At 41.1% G+C, this 19,349-nt stretch overlaps 1 protein-coding gene across 1 annotated transcript in view; it reads left to right on the top strand.

Moving 5' to 3' along the window:
* The window catches only part of RTN3 (reticulon 3), a gene marked incomplete at its 5' end in the record, with an annotated part of 34,621 nt that overhangs the window by 13,975 nt on the left and 1,297 nt on the right, over window positions 1–19,349 (top strand). The window contains 5 exons of the mRNA XM_015568985.1: window positions 14,335–14,542; window positions 16,745–16,883; window positions 17,309–17,378; window positions 17,799–17,845; window positions 18,656–18,714. Coding sequence (XP_015424471.1) covers window positions 14,335–14,542; window positions 16,745–16,883; window positions 17,309–17,378; window positions 17,799–17,845; window positions 18,656–18,714 — 523 coding nt within the window. The remainder of the gene's footprint in view (window positions 1–14,334; window positions 14,543–16,744; window positions 16,884–17,308; window positions 17,379–17,798; window positions 17,846–18,655; window positions 18,715–19,349) is intronic.

Here is a 19,349-nt window from a genome sequence, read left to right as displayed (position 1 = left end):
TCCTGCTGGGATAGATAGTAAATGAAACTTTTAATTAATTTGATCTTATACCGTAGAGATTTTATGCTCTGAAAGTAGGTAACCTGTATTGTAGTACTATTTTGTGAGTAATACTTAAGACAACTTGTGTATCCTTCTACTTTGGACCTTACTTAATAATGTTCAGGCCGAACTCATTATATATGGTACTAGAAGCCCTCCCCTAATATTCTGTTTATTTAAATGATTACTTTCCTAGCAATTGACCTTCAGTTAAAATGCTGTCTTTTCTAGAGTCTTGGAAAGTGTAAGAAAAAAAGGATATTTAAAGCCCTCCAAAAGGGACCATCAACCTCTAACCTGATACCAAGTTCTGTACTTCCTTTGTGGTCAGTGTTAGGCGCTATGTGGGGATCTGTGGTTTTTCAGACTTTTGACAATCCCTTTTTTCAAATGAAATCATAGAGAGTTATCTAAAACAAAAGTGAGATTTTTGTTAGTATAAACTTATGCGCAATTATACCACTTACCTTTTTTTCTGTAAGGTTTTTTTATGCACAGAGTCGGGAGGGGGCTCAGACCTTGGCAACTGGTTTCCCCTTCTTACAGCCAGAACACTGCTCAGCTCCTCCTACTGGGCTGCCCTTCATGAGGAGCAAATCTCACAATTCTCGGACCTTGTCCCTCACCAACTTGCACTACTTCGGTGTGCTTGGTGAGATGCCCCATGTTCCTGGCTGTGCCTCGGCTTCCTGATACTCTTGGTCACTTTGTGGCCCTTGTTGAGGGCCCATGGCCATAGGGTACCACAGAGCTATGCCTGCTGTGGCAGAAGGGCACCATTTACCTTGTATAAAGGCATTTCTTCACTGAAGACCATGCGCAGATAACTTGATCTTCCTAAATTTTAATCCTTGCCCGGTTAGTGTGGCTAAGCCATTGAGTGTTGATCCAGGAACCAAGAGGTTACTGGTTCTACCCCAGTAGGGGGTGTGCAGGTGGCAGCCAATTGATGTTTCTCTGTCATCGATGTTTCTATCTCTATCCTTCTCCCTCCTCTCTCTCTAAAAAAAATAATAAAAACATATTTTTTTAAAAATAAATTTTATTCCTTAGAGATAGTAATTTATAATACTATTTTGAAGAATACATGTGAAAATGCAAGTAACAGTGCCTATGACATAGTAAATATTCATTTAGCACCAAGTGTAGGACCTGGCCAGATAATTATTTAATTAATTGTTAATTAAGTGAATGCATTGTTCATAGTTATCAGTTAAAAAATCAAGGCTTTTTTATATAAACTCAAGAATTTGAAATGGCAGTGAAGGATAGCTGTTCTTCTCGAGTAATTGAAGATTATTGAATTTGGATTTAGGAGTGCCAAATTCTCCCATTTACTGTGTCTAGAAGTGTGACATTGAACAATCTGTAAAGTGAGGATATTGAAGTAGATGATCTTTAATATCATTTTAGTAATATGATTCTCTGACTCTGGTATAACTTAGATTTCTACATGAGTTGTTATAATTCTTACAGTAGTTCTTTTGAGTGATGAGCCATATGATAATTAGACTATAAGAACTCCAGTGTCTAATTCTGGCAAGTTCCTGCTTTAGTGTGACCTTAGACAACCGGCCTAACTGGTTCAGCATCTTCCTTGTTAATATGGTGGTAATTATTTTGCTTTACTTTATGGTGTTGTAGTATTTAAAGTTGTTCGCAACTACTAAGTAATTTCCAACTGAGTTATTTAATCCAGTGTGAGAGATGAAAACAGCTATGGAAATTTAGGATATTTGTCACTGACAATTCTATGATTAGTAGATATTTTTAGATGATAATTAAGGAAGACCAGTATAATTAGACCAAGAACATGACAGATCTTCCTTTGTGGGTTTCGGAATTGAAAACCTTTTAAAATTGTCTTACTTTATGAATAAATCTCTTCAAATATAAGGTTCTTCAGTAAGATGTATCAGTCTCTAGTTCTTTTCCAGGGGTACAAGGTATACATTCACCAATATAGACAGTATGCTAGGCCATAAAACAACTCGGTAAATTTAAAGGATTAAGATAATATCAAATATGCTCTAAGAATATAATGAAATTAAATTTTAAAACAGGAAAATAAGATACCTAGGAAAATTCCCAGATATTTGGAAATTAAGCAAAGACACTTTTACATAATCTATGGCTTAATGAAATCACAAGGAAAATTTTTAAATATTTTAAACTGAATGACAATGAAAATACAATACAGTGTATCAAACTTGTGGAACACAGTGCTGAAAGGGAAACTTATAGCTCTAATACTTAGATTAGAAAAGAAAAATATCTAAATCCAATGTCTAAGGTTTCCACTTAAGAAGCTAGAAAAATGCCTGGCCGGCAAGGCTCAGTGGCTGAGTGTCAGTCTATGAACTATGAGGTCACGGTTCGATTCCTGATAAAGACACATGCCCAGGTTTCCAGCTTGATCCCCATTGTGGGGTGTGCAGGAGGCAGCCAAACAATGATTCTCTCTCATCATTGATGTTTCTCTCCTTCTCCTCTCCCTTCCTCTCTGAAATTAATAAAACTACATTTTTTTTTAAAGAAGAAGCTAGAAAGAGAACTAAACTAAGTCCAAAGTAAGTAGAAGGAAGGAAGTTATAAAGGTAAGGGCAGAAATCAATGGAATAAAAAACAAAATTAAGGATGCCAAAATTTGTTTTTTGGAAAAAGATCAACAAAGTTGATTTCTTGATTAATCAAGAAAAAAAAGAGAAAACAAATTACCAGTATCAAGCATGATAAAGGGATTATCACTTAAAAGCCTATTAAAAGGATAATAGAATATTATGAACTTTATGCCAACGAATCCATCGATTTAAATTATATGGATAAATTCCTTGAAAATTATAAGTTTACCAAAGCTAACACAATTTCTATTAAGTTTGTTTTCAAAAAATCTTACCCCAAAAAATGTCCAGGCTCAGGTTTTACTAGATTCTTCCAGGCATTTAAGGAAAAAGAGCACTTTCCAACTCAGACTAGTATATAGTAACACCAAAACTGGACAAAGATATTACAAAAAAGTTTATAGACTAATGTTTCTCGTGAACATAAGATGAAAAATTCTTAAGACATTATTAGCAAATCAAATCCAACAATATACCAAAAGGCTAATGCATCATGGCTAAGCAGGGTTTGTTCCAGGAATACAGCTTGTTTTAAGATTGGAAATTTAATAAACATAATTTACCACATTAACATAACAAGAATAAAAACTATGTGATTATTTCAATTAATACAGAAAAGGCATATGAAAAACATCCTTATCTGATATAAAAAAGGTTTGGGTTTGCTTGTTTGGGTTTGGTTTTGGGGTGTTTTTTTGTGTGTGTTTTTTTGTTTTGGTGGTTTGGTTTTTTGTTTTGTTTTTCAGCAAACTAGGAATAGAAGGTAATCCCAATCTAATAAATTGCATCTATTTTTTTGTTTTGTTATTCCTTACCAAAGCATATTTTCCCCCAGTGATTTTCAGAGGGAGAGGGAGAGGGAGAGGTGTGAGAGAGACACATCAATTGGTTGTCTCCCACACGGAGATAGAGCCTGCAACCAAGGTATGTGCCCTTGACCAGAATTGAATCCGAGACCCTTGAGTCCACGGGCCAACGTTCTAACCACGGAGCCAAACTGGCTAGGGCTAAGTGGCATCTATTGAAAAGTACAGTTGATATTGTATTTAATGCCAAAATATTGAGCATTTCATCCTAAAATTGGGTAAGGCAAGGGTGCTCACTCTGGCCATTTGTTTTCAACATCACACTGGAAGTCCTACCCATTGAATTACAACAAGATATAGAAATAAAAGGAAGTCTGGAAAAGAAATGTTAAACTGTCTTAATTTACAGATGACATAATTGTTTACATAGAAAATGCTAAAGAATCTACAAAGCGACTAGGAGTAATAAGTGAATTTAGCAAGGTTATACAGGATATTAGGTTAATACACAAAACTCAAATGTTTTATTTATTACTAGAGGCCCAGTGCACAAAATTTGGGCACTGGTAGCGTCCCTAGCAGCTGCCAGCTGCTAGCCGGCCAGCTGCCAGCCGGCCAGCTCCCTTCCCCTGGCCGGCCCCACCCCCTGGTCGAACTCCTGGTCGAGGAGACAATTTGCATACTACACTTTATTATATAGGACTAGGGGCCTGGTGCATGAAATTTGTGTACTGGAGGGGTGGGGTTCCCCTCAGCCCAGCCTGCCCCCTCTCACAGACTGGGAGCCCTCAGGGGATTTCCTACTGATGGCTTAGGGAGTGGGCCTAAGCCGCAGTCTGGCTTCCCTCTGTGGAGGCGACCAGGCTGATCAGGAGAAGGTGCCAGGCCCATCACCTCATTGCTGCAACCACTGCCAGCCACTGCAGCCACCAAGGTGTTTTCATCAACATGAACTCCAGTCCCGTCACCATGAAAAAATGACCACTTTCTTGAGGCATTTTCAAGATGTGTCTTTCATAGGATATGACCTTTCTTTCTTTTTTTTATCCCCACCTGAGGATATGTTTCCATTGATTTTTAGAGAGTGTGGAAGAGAGAGGGAGAGACAGAGAGAAACATCAATGTGAGAGGGACACTTTGATTGATTGCCTCCTGCATGAGCCTTGACCTGGGCCCCAGCCAGGGAGGAACCTGCAAACTAGGTACATGCCCTTGATCATAACCGAACCCAGACCCTGCGGTCGGCATGCCGAGGCTCTATTCACTGAGCCAAACCGGATAGGGCAGGATATGACATTTCTTAGCCCCTCCAGCAGCAGACCTTCATTTGTTCCTCCAGGAGTGTAGTGGGAAAACCCTACATCACCTTCTTGGATTCTTATAACTCAAGTTACCAAGAACACCGCAAGTGGTGGCATACACGGAGCTTAGCCAGTGAGTGGTCAGAAAAGGTGTTTATGCTCGAACTGGTTTGGTTTTTTTAAAGAAAAGGTGTTTCCTCTGCAGCTCATGCGCAGAGAACACCCTGTGTTGTGTCCACTGGCTAGGGGCGTGTCCCCAACACAGGGTAGGCACACCCCTAAGGCCAGCAGCCAGCCCCACGTGTTGTGGGCACCAGGCTTGTGTACATGCGGAGACCCTGGGCTGCGCATGCGGTGGCCGCTGGGTCTCCGCACACCTCCAAGGCCGGCAGCCAGCCCCACGCATTGTGGGCACCGGGCTGGGGGGTGTGGACCCGGGCCGCCACTTAGCGCTGGTGCATGCACAAGCGGCCACAGGGCGGGAACATCCGCCTGCGCCCGGAGTGACTGGGGGGCATTCTGGGACCCTGGCCACTCAGGGCCTACGCGCAGGCCTACAGGCTAGGAGCGGCCTGGGTCCCGAGGATGTTCCTGAGACCCAGGCCGCTCAGTGCCTGTGTATGCAAATTAACCCACCACCTTTGTTGGGTTAATTTGCATACTCCTGATTGGCTAGTGAGCATAGTGGAGGGATGGTCAATTTACATGTTCCTCTTATTATATAGGATATACACTAGCAGAAAATAATCCGAAGTGAATTTTTTTTAAGTTTAATTTACAGTGGCATCAAAGGCATAAGATAGGAATAAATTTAACAACAAAAAAAATGTGCAAGACCTCTTTACTGAAGACTACAAAACTGCAAAGAGAAGCTAAAGAACTGTCTAAGAGGAGAGCTATGCTGTGTTCATGGATTGGAAGCTTCGAAATTGTTAACGTCTAGTCCTGCCCAAATTCATCTATGGATTCAAGGCAATTCAAAGTCATGGAGAATTTTTCTTTAGAAATCAACAGGCTCATTCTAAAATGTCTAATAGAAATGCACAGAACCTAGCAAATACAAAGCCATCTTGAAAAAGAACAAAATTGGAGGACTTGGAATACTCACATCAAGACATAAAACTTTAGCCCTGCCTACGTGACTCAGTGGTTGAGCATGGACTTATGAACAAGGATGTCCCCGTTCCCAGTCAGGGCACATGCCTGGGTTTCAGTAGGGGCTTCAATTCTCATCGTTGATGTTTCTGCCCCTCTCCTACCTTCCTCTCTCTGAAATCAGTAAAAATATTTTTAAAAAGACAGTTGACCTTTGGGAATGACTGAAGTTGTAGTCAAATCAAGGGCTTCCCCAAAATTCAGTAATAAAGATCAATGAATAGAGAATCAACAAGGTTCGCTGCCATTTTCTCTAAAATGGCAGGAACCAGTACCTTTTTCCTTAACCTTGAAATTACCATTGGGTGTGTTAGTGCCCTCTTTTGGTATAAGAAGGGTACTGCAGTGGGCATCTTTTATTAAAGGTAAGAGATAGGCACCCTTTAAAGTTTTAATTTATTTTTTATTAAATTACTGCTGTGACATTGGTCAATATGAACATATAGGTATCAGGTGTGGGTTTCTGTTATAAGAACTGTATATTGCATCATGTGCCCACACCCAAAAGTCAAATCTCCTTTCACCATATATCAGGACCCGCTCCCCTCCCCTCCCTTTAAAGTTTTAAAAATAAAAGTAATAAGGTCACATATAGAAGATTTGAAAAATAAAAGAAAGGAACCACTCATAATTCCACCAGCAATAGAAACACTCTGGTGAACACAGACATTCTCTGATCCTTCGTCTGCCATTAGCAAAAGAAAATGACTGAGAAGTGATTGGTTGTGCTCACATCCTATCTAATAAAAGAGAAACATGGTAATTGGCGTACGACCGCTACCCTTCCCATTGGCTAATCAGGGCAATATGCAAATTAACTGCCAGCCAAGATGGCGGCCGGCAGTCAGGCAGCTTGAAGCTAACATGAGGCTTGCTTGCTTCGGTGACGGAGGCCTCCAGCGTTCCCCGCCTGCCTTGCCGGCCTCTGAGCCTGCAGTTTGAAACATAGTTACAAAAATAGAAGCTAAACAAAACCCCAGAAACCAGCTTTCACCGTGCTGGGATCTCAGAGCTGGAGTTGATACAGAGTTTCAATTATAGAACCTAAACAAACCAGATACCTTCTTTCAGCAGCTGAGGCCTCAGAGCTGGAGCCAAGCCTCAGAGCTAAAGCTGGCCCAGAATTAAAAAAGAAAAAAGAAAAAAAGGAGCAGTTGGGAGCTTCAGTCGGCCTGAAAACAGCCCTCAGCCCCTCACCCAGACTGGCCAGGCACCCCAGTGGGGACCCCCACCCTGATCCAGGACCCCCTTCAGGGCAAACCAGCCAGCCCCCACCCATGCACCAGGCCTCTACCCCATATAGTAAAAGGGTAATATGCCTCCCAGCACCAGGATCAGCGGAGCCGCGAGGTCTCCCGGCACCGGGATCAGCGTGATAGGGGGCAGCGCCCAAACCCCCTGATCGCCCTTCGGCTCTGTGTGTGACAGGGGGCAGGGCCACAACCTCCCTATCCGCCCTGCTCTGTTCGTGACAGGGGGAGGCACCCCAACCCCCTGATCACCTTGCGGTTCTGTGTGTGACGGGGTAGAGCCATAACCTCGCCAGCAGCCCTGCCCTGAGTGTGACAGTGGCGCCGCCCCAACCCGCTGATCGGCCCTGCTCTGAGCCCGACCAGGGGCTGCACCTAGGGATTGGGCCTGCCCTCTGCCACCTGGAAGCAGGCCTAAACCAGCTGGTCGTTATCTCCCAAGGGGTCCCAGACTGCGAGAGGGCACAGGCCGGGCTGAGGGACCCCCGATCGCCCCCAAGTGCACAACTTTTTGTGCACCGGGCCTCTAGTAAAGTTATAAAAAGAAGCTGTGTTATGTATTGAAGTGGATTCTAAGAAAATAAAAGGCATAATTAGTACAGCACAAGACTTGGAACATATTGAGAGACAACAGTAGGTCTTTTGCATTTCCATAGGAATTTTAGAATCACTTTGTCCATTTTTTACAAAAAAAATTATGTTGGAATTATATCAAATTGTAGATAAATTTGGGGACAGTTAACATGTTAGCAATTTTTAGTTTTTTTAACTCATGAAAACAGTATAGCATTCTATTAATTTAGGACTTCATTAGTTTCTCAGCATGTTTTATAGATTTAAGTGCACAGGTGTTATATAGCTCTAGCTAGAATCTGTGTCTAAGTGTTTTCATATTTTCATGCTATTTTAAATGGTATTTAACTCAATTTCTGAGTGGTTAATGTCAATATGTAGAAATGTAATTGATTTGTATGTTGACCTGACTTTCTGCAGCCTTGCTGAATTCATTCTGTACTTTCATGTAGCTTCCGTCAGATTTTCTGCACAGGCATCATGCCGTCTGTGGCTGATGACAGTCTTACTGCTTCCTTTCCAGTGTGGGTGCCTTTTGTTCTTACTGACTTACTGTACTGACTGGAACCTCTAGTGCAGTGTGTAATGGAGGTTCTAGGAGAGAACACCCTGTCTTCTTTTATTAAGTATATTAGCTCTAGGTTCGCTTTATCAAGTTGCAGACATTTCCTTCTCTCACCTAGTTTGCTGAGAGATTTTATCTGAAGGGATATTGGATTCTTGTTAAATGCCTTTTCTGTATCTTTTAAGATGATCATATGGTTATTTTTCAGTTTGTTGACAGGATGAATTATATATTTTTTTTTAAAATATATTTTATTGATTTTTCACAGAGAGGAAGGGAGAGAGATAGAGAGTCAGAAACATTGATGAAAGAGAACCATCGATCAGTCGCCTCCTGCACATCCCCCACTGGGGATGTGCCCGCAACCCAGGTACATGCCCTTGACCGGAATCGAACCTGGGACCTTTCAGTCCACAGGCCAACGCTCCATCCACTGAGCCAAACCGGTTTCGGCAGGATGAATTATATTGAATGATTTATGAATGTTAAACCAATCTTGCTTTTTCTTTTATTTATTTTTTCCTCACCTGACGATATGCTTTTTTTTTTTTTTTAGTTGATTTTTAGAGTTGGGCGGTGGGGGGGAGAAACATCCATGTGAGAGAGAAACATCGATTGCTTGCCTCCTGTATGTGCCCCGACCAGGATCAAATCAGCAACCTAGATACGTGCCCTAACTGGGAATCAAACCTGCCACCTCACAGTGTACAGGACAGTGCTACAACTGGCCACGCTAGCCAGAACCCAGTTTATCCATTTCTTTTCTTTTTAAAGAAATATATTTGTATTGATTTCAGAGAGAAAGGGAGAGGGAGAGAGAGATAGAAACATCAGTGATGAGAGAGAATCATTGATTGGCTGCCTCCTATATGCTTATTCCTGATTTTTTATATAAATAAAATCATATAACATGTGGCTTCTGTAATTGGCTTTTTTAGCCTAATGTCTTCAAGCTCTGTAGCATCAGAACTTCTTTCCTCTTTATTGCAAAATAATAATCCCGTTGCATGGATATGCTACCCTTTATTTGTTCATTCATCAGTTGTTGGTGTTCGGATTGTTTCCACTTTGGGGCTATTATGATAATGTTTCTATAAACATTGATGTGTACAATTTTTTGTGTCATATGTTTTCATTTCTCTTGGGCATTTGCCTGAGAGTGGGATTGCTGGGTCATATAATAACTGTGTCTAACTCTTTGAGGAGCTGTCAAGTTGTTATCCAAAGTGGCTGCACCATTTTTCATTCCCAGTAGGAAGGTAGGCTCCAGTTTCACCACATTCTTGCCAATACTTGTTATTGTAATTCTTTATTATAGCCATCCTAGTGGGTTCAGTGTGGTATTGATTTGCATTTCCCTAATGACTGATGATGTTGAGCATCTTTAATGTACTTATTGGCCATTTGTATATCTTTGGAGAAATATCTCTTCAGATCCTTTGGTCATTTTCAATTGGACTAATTAGTTATATATAATTCTTTATATATCTAGATACAAATACTTTACCAGATATATAATTTGCAAATATACTGTTATTTTATGAGTATCTTGTCACTTTCTTGGTACCATTTACAGCACAGAGGTTTTTAATTTTGATATAGTTCAGTTTATCTTTTGTTTTGTTTTGTTTTGGGTCATTTGTGCTTTTGGTGTCATATCTGAGAAGCCATTGCCTAAGGTCACAAAGATATACTGTGTTTTCTGAGAGCTTTAGGACACTTTCTCGCTTTTTTGAAATAACCATTTTATATCTTTTCCTCTCTCTGTAAACCTTCTTTGCTCCCCTGACCCCACCCAGCTAGTGATCTCAGCTCTTTCTTATTGAGAAAATAGAAGCATTCAGAAAGAAGTCCCTCTTCCAATCTTCGATCTATGAATGGGCCTCAGAATTGGCCCTTCTTCCCTATCAATACTCGGTAACCTCATCCATTTCCTATCTCTAGTTCAGACTTGCCTTGTGTACTCCACACTGGTGGACCTAACCGCCTCTTTAATAATGGATACCTCTAGGCATCCATCCCAAAATTAACATACTCTGTACTCTTCCTCTTCTCCATAAATGACACCACATCCATCCATTTCTCAGGCCCCAAACCTAGGTGTCATTCATATTTCATCACCTTCTGCATCCAGTCCATCAAGTTCTGCCTGTTCTACCTCAATATTATAGCTCAAGTGTGTCCACTCATCTCCATCCTTATCTAAATGACCATCATCTCTCACTTGAACCTTCACGTTAGCCTCCTAGGGAACCTTTCTGTTTTCACACCTGCCCCATCGCAATCCATTTTCTCTTTACAGCAGTAAAAGGGTTTCTCTTGTTAAAATATATCATGTTACCCCCTGCTTGACAGTCTGTAGTGACTTCGCATTTCATCTGAGGTAAAATCCAAGGCCTTTTCCTTGCTCTATGAAAGTGCTCCATGATCTAGCCCAGCCGTGGGCAAACTATGGCCCGCAGGCCGGATCCGGCCCGTTTGAAATGAATAAAACTAAAAAAAAAGAAAAGACCGTGCCCTTTTATGTAATGATGTTTACTTTGAATTTATATTAGTTCACACAAACACTCCATCCATGCTTTTGTTCCGGCCCTCCGGTCCAGTTTTAAGAACCCATTGTGGCCCTCGAGTCAAAAAGTTTGCCCACCCCTGGGCTAGCCCCTCCCTCAGCTCCAGCATCATCTCATGCCACTCTCCCCTTCCCTCGCTATATACATGTCATCCAAGTTATGTACTGCACACCTCTAGGGGGCACCATTCACATGTGTTAACCATGGTAGGTTTGGGTATTCCTTATGACAGTTTTCCAGCAGATGGCAGTGAAGTCATGAGGATAGGGTGGTTTTTCTGATTTGCACAAAAGTAGATTTATTTGCCTTTAGAGATTGTCGCTTTTTCCTTCTCTGATACAGCATGGTCTTTTACTCTCTGGGGCCCAGCCTTATTCTCTAAAAGTTTCTTTTACTTATTCTTTCAAATATTTCAAATTTAAAGACTAACATGAATAGTACAAAAAAACTCCCATATAACCCTTGGTCTAGTTCACCAATGTTAACATGTAGTCACTTTTGCTTTATCACTCCCTCCCTCCCTCTTCTCTATAGATTCAGGGTTTTTCCTGACCATTTAAGAGCTAGTTGCAAACATCCTGGCCCTTTATTTGTAAATCAGTGGTTCCCAACATGGAGCACATGCCCCACAGGGGGCAATTTGACTTTTAAGGGGAGCAATTTGAGAATTAGTTATTAATAGTGAATCTTTTGCATTTCTTATGGTTCTAGGGCCTCATATACAGTATATAAATATATATTGTGACATTTATGCATTTCGGTTCTCTATTATATGTTTTGAAACTTTATTTGCTATTTTTTATATTATTATTTTTTAAACAATTTTTTAGTGATTTCTTCCTCAGTACTTCAACTGTCCTTTTGTTCTTTTATTTTTCTCTTTCATGGATGCCATGTTCTTGGGAAGCTTGTTTAGACCAAGTTAATGGCCTTTTATTCTTCCTCCATGAATAGGAGTTGAATAATAAGAATTAGGTGGAAGGGGTATCAACATTTTAGAGATGCTTAGGTGGGGCGTGGCCAAAACAGTGGTTGGGAACCACTGGTCCAGATGCAGAGGCAGGGAAGGAGGTCCCTTAAGACTCCAAGCTGAGGAGTCAGGACTTTTCTCTGCCAAGCAGCCAGAGTGGTCTTTAAAAAGAAATGCCAACCCAACACCTTAAACATCTTTTAATAGCCTTCCCATGGCACTTGCTACAACATCCCAAATCCGTAATAAGATGTGAAGAGCTACAAGAGCTGGTCCTGCTGACCTGCTTACCTCCCCTGGGGCACCGCCATCTACACTGGCATTTACTGCTCACCTCTTTGCTTCTCAGAGATAAAGCTTTCTCACCCGAGACTTTTTACACATGCTGTCCCCCACAACCAAGGTACATGCCCTTGACCAGAATCGAACCTGGGACCCCTCAGTCTGCAGGCCGACGCTCTATCCACTGAGCCAAACCGGTCAGAGCAGGAGTTAAATGTCACAGGGGCATCAGGATTTTATCGATGTTTAGGTGGGGCGTGGCCAAAAAAAGGTTGGGAACAACTGCCCTAAATACTTTGGAGTGTGTTTCTTTTGAATGATAAATTTTTTTGTTTTATAGTACACTAAATTTTTATCAAATGTAGGAAATTTAACACTGACACAGTACTTTTATCAGTTATATAGTTCACATCCAAATTTTGTCAGTTGTCCCCATGATGTTCTTTATAGTTATTTTACCCTGGTATCCAGTGTCCAATCTGTGATCTCACTTCGCATTTATGTGTTGTCAAGTCTCCTGTCTTTCACACCATTGATATTTTTGAAGAATACAGGCTAGCTGTTTTGTAGACTATTTCTCAGTCTGTGTTTGTCTAGTGTTTTCTCATTAGATTCAGTTTGTATGTTTTTGGCAAGAATACCATACAAGTCATGTGTCCTTCCCAGTACATTACATCAGGAGGCACATGGTATCAGTTTGTTCCATCGCTAAGCGTTCTGTGTTGAAACTCTTCCTGTAGATAGATATATGAAAAGTGACATACATATACTTGGACTCTGGTTATGGGAATTGCTCTCATTAGTAGGTTAGCATTCTGTTCAGCTTTCCTGCTCAGTCAAGTGAGCCTGAGTTGCCTCCCATTTCTCTCTCTCCTTTGCAACATCGCTGTCTGGGACTCTCGACCTCCCCTCAGCGATCCTAATCCCTACTTTCTCCTAGGAGTCACACCCCTTAACCGGAATCTTGGAACCGGTGATCATTTCTTCTAGACAATGAGTTTATCTGAGTGTTTTCTTAGTTTCCAGTTAGGTTCCCTTGGCTCTAGCTAAGGTTAGGCTTCAGAGAAGAGTATTGAAGGTGACAATGGGGAAGAACTAGGTGCTAGTGGGTCAGCTGGAATCAGGTTCAAGTTCACTTTACCCCCAATCACAGAATTCCATATTTTGATTATAGTTCACATTTGAGTGGTTACTGTGTGTCATTTACAATGCTACGCTTTCTACATGCATTAGCCACATATATTCCTTAAAACAACGTGGATGTAGGTGTCACTTTCTTCACTTTATAGATGAGAAAACAAAGGTTAGGAAGGTTAATTAGGGTAATATGACTAAAAATTACCAGGACTCATACTCTAGTTTCTCCAACTCCAAAGCCCTTATTCTTTTTTGTATAAGCAAAGAGTAGCACAGAGGAAACTTGAAATAGAGTTACTAATGTTGAGGTCAGCCTTCGCAGATTGACATTCCCATGTAGTATCATTGCTAGATTGGCGGTAATTGCCAGCAGTTTACACCCAGGGTTTTTGAGGTCTCTTCAGTGCGGATGTCCCCGACCATAAGACCCACTTGCTTGGGACAGCCTTGGTTTATTATACCCATTTCCTAACAATTACTATTAGTAGCCCCACTTACTCTCAAAAGTATTGTTTTTTAGATAATTATATGGTCCCATACCCATAATCCTTCCTGAGTATTCTTCAGATGAACAGAGACTGGTGTTTAATTTTAACTAACACTAAGAGCTTGATATATTTTTATTCACCACTCTCTCTGCCCCCAGCCCAATTTATAAATTTCATTTTAGCTTTGGTTTTATAGCTTGTTGACCCAATTAAACTGTAGGCACCGTATGTTTAATTTAGTCAACAGTTATCAAGATTTTACCACACTTGCTCTACCATCCTTTCTGCTGAAACATTTGAAGTAAATGATACTTTACCCCATTGTACTTCAAGAGCCACCTCTAAAAAATAACTTCCTACATTTTTATAAACCTGTCCAGAAACTAGAGGAACCTTTTGTAGTGTGTATCATCACCCCTGACATATGTGATTTTCACCTTTCAGAGTCTCTGAGGGAGGGGGCACCTGTAATTGAATGCTAGTCCCGGCTTCTCAGGCGTGCAGACACAGCCCGAGAACCATCCCGGCCAGTGGCTCGGGGTGTCCGTGTAACTTCCGTCCTTTTCTTTCGCAGTGCACGATCTGATCTTCTGGCGAGATGTGAAGAAGACGGGGTTTGTCTTCGGCACCACGCTGATCGTGCTGCTTTCCCTGGCAGCTTTCAGTGTCATCAGTGTGGTTTCTTACCTCATCCTGGCTCTTCTCTCTGTCACCATCAGCTTCAGGGTCTACAGGTCTGTCATCCAAGCTGTGCAGAAGTCAGAAGAAGGACATCCATTCAAGTGAGTTGAAGGATCACAAGGAACACTTTACAGTTTAGTAAAAGGGTTCACTGAGGCTGGGCAGGTGGGAAAATCAGACCTGATGAAAAATCAAGAATTATAGGGCCCAATCAGTGACATGAAACATCAACTAGACACCATGGGACCACTTTAAGAAATGGCCAAGGCCTTCTTGACCAACTAGTCTCACACTTTAAGACCAAAGAGGACTGTCTGAGTTCCTGAGCAGGGAAGGGTAGCGCTGAGGACAGCACTCAGTTAGACGGCGCCCAAGCACATGGGTAAGCCCCACATGTCAAATCTTTTTTTTTTTTAATATATTTTATTGACTTTTCACAGAGAGGAAAGGAGAGGGATAGAGAGTTAGAAACATCAATGAGAGAGAAACATTGATCAGCTGCCTCCTGCACACCTCCCACTGGGAATGTGCCCGCAACCAAAGTACATGCCCTTGGCCGGAATCGAACCTGGGACCTTTCAGTCCGCAGGCTGACGCTCTATCCACTGAGCCAAACCGGTTAGGGCCACATGTCAAATCTTAAAACGACTTTGAAAGCTGGGTGTTGAGGCTGCGCTCTTGGTGATGATCAGAATTCGGTGTGTTGCCCTTGGTTTTATACTGATTTCCTTCTTCCCTTTTTTTGTTATATATATTTATTCTTTATACATATAATTAAAAACCTGACTCCATTTAAAGGTGTGTGATGCAAGGGAGAGTCTCGGTACAATAAAACTGTACAGGTAAGATCTGCCGCCCCTCAGGCCAGCTGCCAGGGTTCAGCACCATGGGGTTGTCCGGAGTGTGAGGGTCTGTACCAGGCAGGTGGGCCCTGGCCGGGGTCTCAGGGCACGCAGCCCCCTCTTTATCTGTCCTTCAGTTTTCTTAATACCAGGGGCAAGTTTTGATGAATGTAGGTCATACATTTCTGAAATCCAGTTGCTAGGTTTTTGACTGGGCTATAACTGTAATACCTGTATTCCTCACACTTTTCCTCTTGAAAATCTTAGACCATAAAAAGTGTTAACATTAGCAAATGACAATGTTTTAAAAACCCTTTTCTCATAGAGAAAGAAACCCTGTTGTGACCTCTCAGAACTGTGACAGAATAGGTGTCCGGCTGTGGCTTTGGTCCTTGTGTTTTCTCTTGGTGAAAATAGAAGGAATAATTTAAACTATAGGTGACATTTGAAAAGTTATTGCAAATTAGCTTTAACAAATCAATAGTTGTTCAATGAACGAGTGAATACATTTTATTATTTTTCCATAAGCTCAGATGTCATGTCTCTTGCATGACACTGTTGTGGATTTGTAAAATGTGTTTTGCCAAGTTGCATTAATTTTTATAATTTTCGTATTTGGTGGTAAATGTTTTTTTAATAAATAGGAAAGAAAAACATGCCTGTTACTCTGTTTTCCCCACAAGACGGTAGGCTCTCTAAGGCAAAAGCAGCCTTATCTCTCCTGATGACCCAGCACCTCAGAGTGGCTCTCAGTAGGGACTCAGAGTCCTCAGTGAATGACAAGTTACAAGCAAATGTTTACATCTCGAGTCTGTAGTGCCTCTGGGAACAGAACCAGGTGTTTCTTTTTCTGTCATTTTCAACCCAAACTCAATAGCTCCCCTCCTTTATATTTTTTAACAAATATTTTATAATGCCTCCTTTATCATTTTGAAATGAAATTTATAAATAACATATTTACAAACAAAATTTTTATAATAGATCTTAATTGTAATATAAAGAAATGACAAAATAGCCATGTATAGTAAAATAATGCGTTCCAATCAATATATAATTGCTTGGAAATGAGTACACCAAAAAACAATAATAATAGTAAAACATCAGGTACTTGGCACCTACATGTATAATCTACAATACAGATGTGATTTTCCAAAATGGTGGGGGGAAAAACTTAGTAAAGTTCAGTAAACAAAATACAATTTTAGAAAATTCAAGATATGTTAAAACTGTGAGGAAAAACACCTTGTGGACCATTTTACACTTCGCAGACATCTGACATCTTTGCCTCTGCCATTAAATGACAGTGGTGCCCCCACCCCATCCGTGACAGCAAAACATGCCCTAGAGATTTCTAAGGTGCGTCCGTGGGGGAATGTCACACTCTAAAGAATGGCTGTGCTCACAGAAAGAGGTCTTCTCCTTCCGTGTCAAATACCTGACTGTTGTTTCTTCTTCTGGAAGATCCTACCTGGATGTAGACATCACTCTGTCCTCAGAAGCTTTCCATAACTATGTGAATGCTGCCATGGTGCACGTCAACCGGGCCCTGAAGCTCATTATCCGTCTCTTTCTGGTGGAAGATCTAGTTGACTCCTTGAAGGTTCGTTCTGCTACCCTTTAAGCTTTAGGTGGTGAGGAAAGGAAAACCAGAGACTAGGTTATGCTTCAGGGGAAAAACAGTAAGTAGGGTTTCCACAGATAAAAACAGGTGTATGCTCGTTTCCATCAACCTGTAAAAATGAAGACAGGAGTCGGTGGAGAAGGTATCTCATAAACCTGGAGAACGAACAGGATAATGTAATCGACAGAAAGGCCATTACAGTCTTTGGGCCTAAGAGAACTACAGAAGTCTCTTATCCACCCTCAGACGTACAGTGCACATGGGGTAACCTTTATTTTGAAATGATTGATGGCATACGTCACTAAATTTATGCAGACTTAACTAGCGAGAGGAAAGTGGCATTGGCTGACCTGAAGTTTGTGTCACAATTATTCCTGCTTAACCCCCGATATTGGCCTTCACAGCTGGCTGTCTTCATGTGGCTGATGACCTACGTGGGTGCCGTTTTCAATGGAATCACCCTTCTGATTCTTGGTAAGATGGCAGGAGAATGTCTGCATGCTCTTTGAAGTCATTGGTAAGAGTTAAGAGCGAAGAGAATGCCCAGCCTGGCTCCATTGCCTCCGAATGGCCCCGCCTTTAACATCCATCGAGACCTTGAACCTAGATATTGTATGGCTGTAGGTTTATTAATTTGGTCCAAATTTTAAATATCAGAACAGCTAGAAGCAAAGGAGAGTCATCTAGATTTGATTTACATATGGGGATCTTAAATTTATAAGAATCAATGTACCTGTATCTAACTGTCCTTAATTGAGGGATCTAGACATTTCTCATATTGGAGATCTGTGTTCCCCTGTATTTCATGAGGAAAACCTGTGTGTTACTTGAGTCCTGAGACTTTGTGACTGTTTCACACTCACACTTGCCATGTCCCGTGATTCTGTCTTACAGCTGAACTGCTCATTTTCAGTGTTCCAATTGTCTATGAGAAGTACAAGGTAAGCTTTGGCCTGCTTCCAGTCAGATCATGCCAGTTGATGTGTGACTAGTTTTAGTTCATTTTTTAGGTATGGACAGTTCAGAGCAGTCTCTTCCATTCCTGTAATCCGACTTTATAAGTCAGGTGCCTGTAAGAAACTGGTAGCAGTGGTTTCCTCTAGTAGACAAACTGTCTAGGAGAGATAAGGGCAGGAAGACTACTTTTTATGCTTAGTTGTGCACCTTTTGTGTTTTTATCACATAGCTGCATTATCTGTTAAAATAAGTTGGAAAAATATTTAAAGAAATAAAAGCTCATATCTAAAAAGAAAATATTAAGGGTAATATGGGACTCAATCAGTCTGAGCAGGTGTTTGCATTGTGGAATGGTGCCTAAAGAGTATACTAGATTTATGAGGTTATTCTTTTTGGATTAAGTCATCCATCAGCAGACTATTTGGTATTAAATGAATTAGTCTTACCCAGGAGCCAAAATATATTTATGATTACAGGAAATAGATTAGATACATTATCTAGTATTCAAAAAATGCTATTATAGTCCAGTTTCTCTAAAGAAAACACCTAGCAAGTAAGACTCTGCAGAAGAAATTAGTGTTTTTTACTGCAACTGAATATGGGATGTTTATGGTTTAATTTAAAGTCTGAAATCTGGAGTTTTAAAAACACTTGTAAAAGCTGGGCATTATTTTCATTTTCCAGAATATTCAATAGTGTTTTTTAAAAATAGTTACACTTAGAGAAAAGAACATTGCGTTCAGGAAAATTGTTAATCTGTGTTGCCACAACTAAGTCACTTTCCTTCCTTAAAGGCCCAGATTGATCACTATGTTGGCATCGTGCGTGATCAGACCAAGTCGATTGTTGAGAAGTAAGTACGCTTAGGTTCCACATTTCCTCATAACGTGCTCCCGCCCCCACCCCAATGACTTTTTGTCCCGGTGTAAAATGTTGGTGCCAATTTTTCACCCTGAAATGTGATTTTCACCTTGGGGGAAGAGGGGGGGGCACCTTGGTTAATAGTTTGATTTTACAAGAAATTATTTCAACTCTTTTTTTTAAAAAAATCTTAACCTGGTCTTGTTAGGTGTACATTGGAGCTAAAACCAGGCAAGGACAGTTAACACAAAATATGTATGTAGTTGCTGTTCACTCCGGATTTTGAAAGGCGATCCTTGCTTGCTTGGCTTTGAACCTAATGTCTTGAATCGGTAGTATTGGCTGACTTGGCCCCCTGCTCCGGGATGTAACATTGTAGGGAACAGTTTTGACATTAGCTGAGGGGTGTGAATGGCCTTAGTCATGGGGACACTTAATAAATAAAAGGCAGCTTTGGTGTCCGATAGGGGACTGGGGACTGTTGCCGGTTCCTGTGGTGTTTTACTGTGTCTCCTTGACTCTGAGTCCTGGTTTCTTTTATGGCACCAGTGGGTGAGCAGGCATCTTCAGAGAAATGGGCTGCCAGTGTGTAGTCAGCAGATGTTACGCCCAGGTCCTCCCGAACCC

Source organism: Myotis davidii, unplaced genomic scaffold, assembly GCF_000327345.1.
Source record: "Myotis davidii unplaced genomic scaffold, ASM32734v1 scaffold425, whole genome shotgun sequence".
In the NCBI taxonomy this organism is placed as follows: Eukaryota; Metazoa; Chordata; class Mammalia; order Chiroptera; family Vespertilionidae; genus Myotis; species Myotis davidii.
This window is presented reverse-complemented; position numbering and strand designations above follow the sequence as displayed.